The 2,473-nt window shown below is 38.3% G+C and overlaps 1 protein-coding gene across 1 annotated transcript; it reads right to left on the reverse strand.

Annotated features, from left to right (window-relative positions):
* Nucleotides 1-256: 256 nt before the first annotated feature.
* Nucleotides 257-1,523, reverse strand: LOC140978697 (GATA transcription factor 15-like). The gene is made up of 3 exons (XM_073443900.1): nucleotides 1,027-1,523; nucleotides 803-940; nucleotides 257-710 (listed from the first exon to the last, which is right to left on the reverse strand). Exons 1-3 carry the CDS (start codon nucleotides 1,045-1,047, stop codon nucleotides 399-401), a joined length of 471 nt encoding a protein of 156 aa, XP_073300001.1. The 5' UTR covers nucleotides 1,048-1,523; the 3' UTR covers nucleotides 257-398.
* Between the last annotated feature and the right edge of the window lie 950 nt (nucleotides 1,524-2,473).

Here is a 2,473-nt window from a genome sequence, read left to right on the forward strand (position 1 = left end):
GCTTATACAAACAATATTCTGTAAAAAATAATTCAAGTATAACCAACGACACTTTTTTGGAGGGAAGATTGAAGATTAAACGTTTGCCCTCTATTTTGTACCAATCATTTCGACAGATTAACGCCATAAGATAAAGATAAGATCCATTATCGAGAGGTGGCATATCTTATATCATACCAACATAAACATCTGTCATCTAAATTTTCTTGATATTTCTCATATATCATATGAAAACACCAAACTATATTTCTCCCAAAAATAAATAAAATTTTGGAATAAATTTTATTAATCTACGCCAAAAGTACACTTGGAATAGCCCATTTAGCCATATTTCCTTCTTAGTGTTGCCGCTCACAATTAATTTAAAGGTACAACTACTACCGCACTTGGTACAAACACTAAGCGTAAACAGAGCCACAAGATAAGGCCATCAAAAGGATAGCAGCTTGCTCTTCTTCCCCAAGTTTTCTCCTGTGATTGATGTTTGATCTAGGTCTCTGCCATGCCACATCCAACCCAAAAGCCCACAATTTCTTCCCAATCTTTCCGGTACTCTCTCCGCTGCTGCCGGTGCAACTGTTGCTGCTGCTGGTTTGATGGCTGAAAATTCTGGCATTTGCTGATTTCTTGGCTTTCTTTTCCTCTTTTGCGACACCCATTAGGGCCCTTATCTTTTTCCTGCTACGGATCCCACATGCATTGCACAACGACTGCAGGCAAAACGACAAAAACTTCGAGTGTAAACGTTAAATATTCAAAATAAAGGGACACCTATACACACAGGATTGTTGTATGTATATACCTTGGGACCAGCTGGACCGCCTCTCCAGAGGGGCGTTTTTGAGGTGCCGCAGTTAACACATGTCTTCACATTCGTGCTATCGGATGATAATCTATCAGGGGTCGGAGTTTGGCTACTCATCTCTTCGGATTCAGATCCCTGAGAAACAACGATCGAATGATTTTAGCTAACTTGATCAAATACAAAAAAGAACCCTCGAGCTAATGACGATCGCGATCACTTACTCTATCACTCAGATCCACCATTTCCAGGCTCGCGAACAAAGATCTGACAAAATCACAGGTGAAATACTCGATCAATAACTGAAAAAGGGTACCTAACAACTCCCGATCAAACCAACCAAAACAAAGATCACAGAACCACGTGAAATCGAAAGGAAACTAGAGACCCAACTCAATACTAGCTTGAAACGAAGCTAAACCCAGATCAACATAGGTCTAATAACACACAAACAACGAACACACCAGACCGCTGTCATATGATAAGGCTCTAGCGTAGTGAAAATACGAGGTAAACCAAGACATCAACTCCTCTAATCTCCCTATCTAAAGTACGCAAACAAAGGAAAAGCACTCGAAGTCGATGAAGAAGGCTTAAGGGAATAGTGGGAGTGAAGAGGAATCGGGATTGAAACCGAAACTCAGACAACACCCACAGAAGCAGAAGAATACGTAGTAGTATCGGAGAGTGAAATTGGGGGCGATTGTGAAAAGAGATATTGTCTAGGGACTTTATATATAACACCAGGGAAACCCTAAATCGGAGGAAAGTGAAAAGACTATAAAGGGCATGCGTTTCCAATCTTTTACGGCCCCGCAAAGACTTGGAAAACTGCGCCTTTGTTTAATTTCATTGGAATGGGGGTGTTTTGGGAATTCGGGATAAATATTTTAGTGTTTGCCGCCATAGCACAGGTTTTTCACTAGGGTTTTCCCACACGATTTCCCCTCCCTCGTGGCAAAATTTGGTAGTCAATCAAATATATGATGGGGTTTCTCTATTTGGTAAAAAAAAGTATGGGCCAAAGAAAAAGATAAAAATTTGTGTGAGACGGTTTTACGGGTCGTATTTGTAAGATGGATCTCTTATTTGAGTCATCCATGAAAAAGTATTACTTTTTATGTTAAGAGTATTACTTTTTATTGTGAATATGGGTAGGGTTGACCCGTCTCACAGATTAAAATCCGTGAGACGGTCTCACATGATACCCACTCAAAGAAAAAATAGATATGACAAAAACTTGTATGAGACGGTCTCACGGGTCGTATTTTGTGAGACCGATCTCTTATTTGGGTCATCTATTAAAAATATTACTTTTTATGTTAAGAGTATTACTTTTTATTGTAAATATCGGTAAGATTGACCCGTCTCACATATAAAGATTCGTGAGACCGTCTCACAAGAAACCTATTTAATAAATATTGGGTCTACTCTTTGAACGTGTTTTTGGGGAAAATATTGCCACTTCTGAGGTGTTTTACATTTACTGATCACAAAATTTTTGTACATAAAACGTACGTTTTTTTTTTTTTCCAATGAAATTGATTATGTAGAGGTAAGCGTCCGAGGTTTGTGCATAGAATTCAACGGTAAATGATAAACAAAGGTTAAACAAATGTTAAAAACCTCAAAAAGTTAGATTTCAAATTCATGTTCAAACAAAATATTATT

Source organism: Primulina huaijiensis, chromosome 6 (assembly GCF_012295235.1).
Source record: "Primulina huaijiensis isolate GDHJ02 chromosome 6, ASM1229523v2, whole genome shotgun sequence".
In the NCBI taxonomy this organism is placed as follows: domain Eukaryota; kingdom Viridiplantae; phylum Streptophyta; class Magnoliopsida; order Lamiales; family Gesneriaceae; genus Primulina; species Primulina huaijiensis.

Excerpts from the sequence above, each read along its gene's own strand:
- LOC140978697 (XM_073443900.1), bottom strand. The coding sequence starts at position 1,047 with ATGGTGGATCTGAGTGATAGA. Across the intron at positions 941-1,026 it reads TGGTGGATCTGAGTGATAGA|GGATCTGAATCCGAAGAGAT; the intron begins GTAAGTGATCGC and ends GTTGTTTCTCAG. Across the intron at positions 711-802 it reads GCGGTCCAGCTGGTCCCAAG|TCGTTGTGCAATGCATGTGG; the intron begins GTATATACATAC and ends TTTTGCCTGCAG.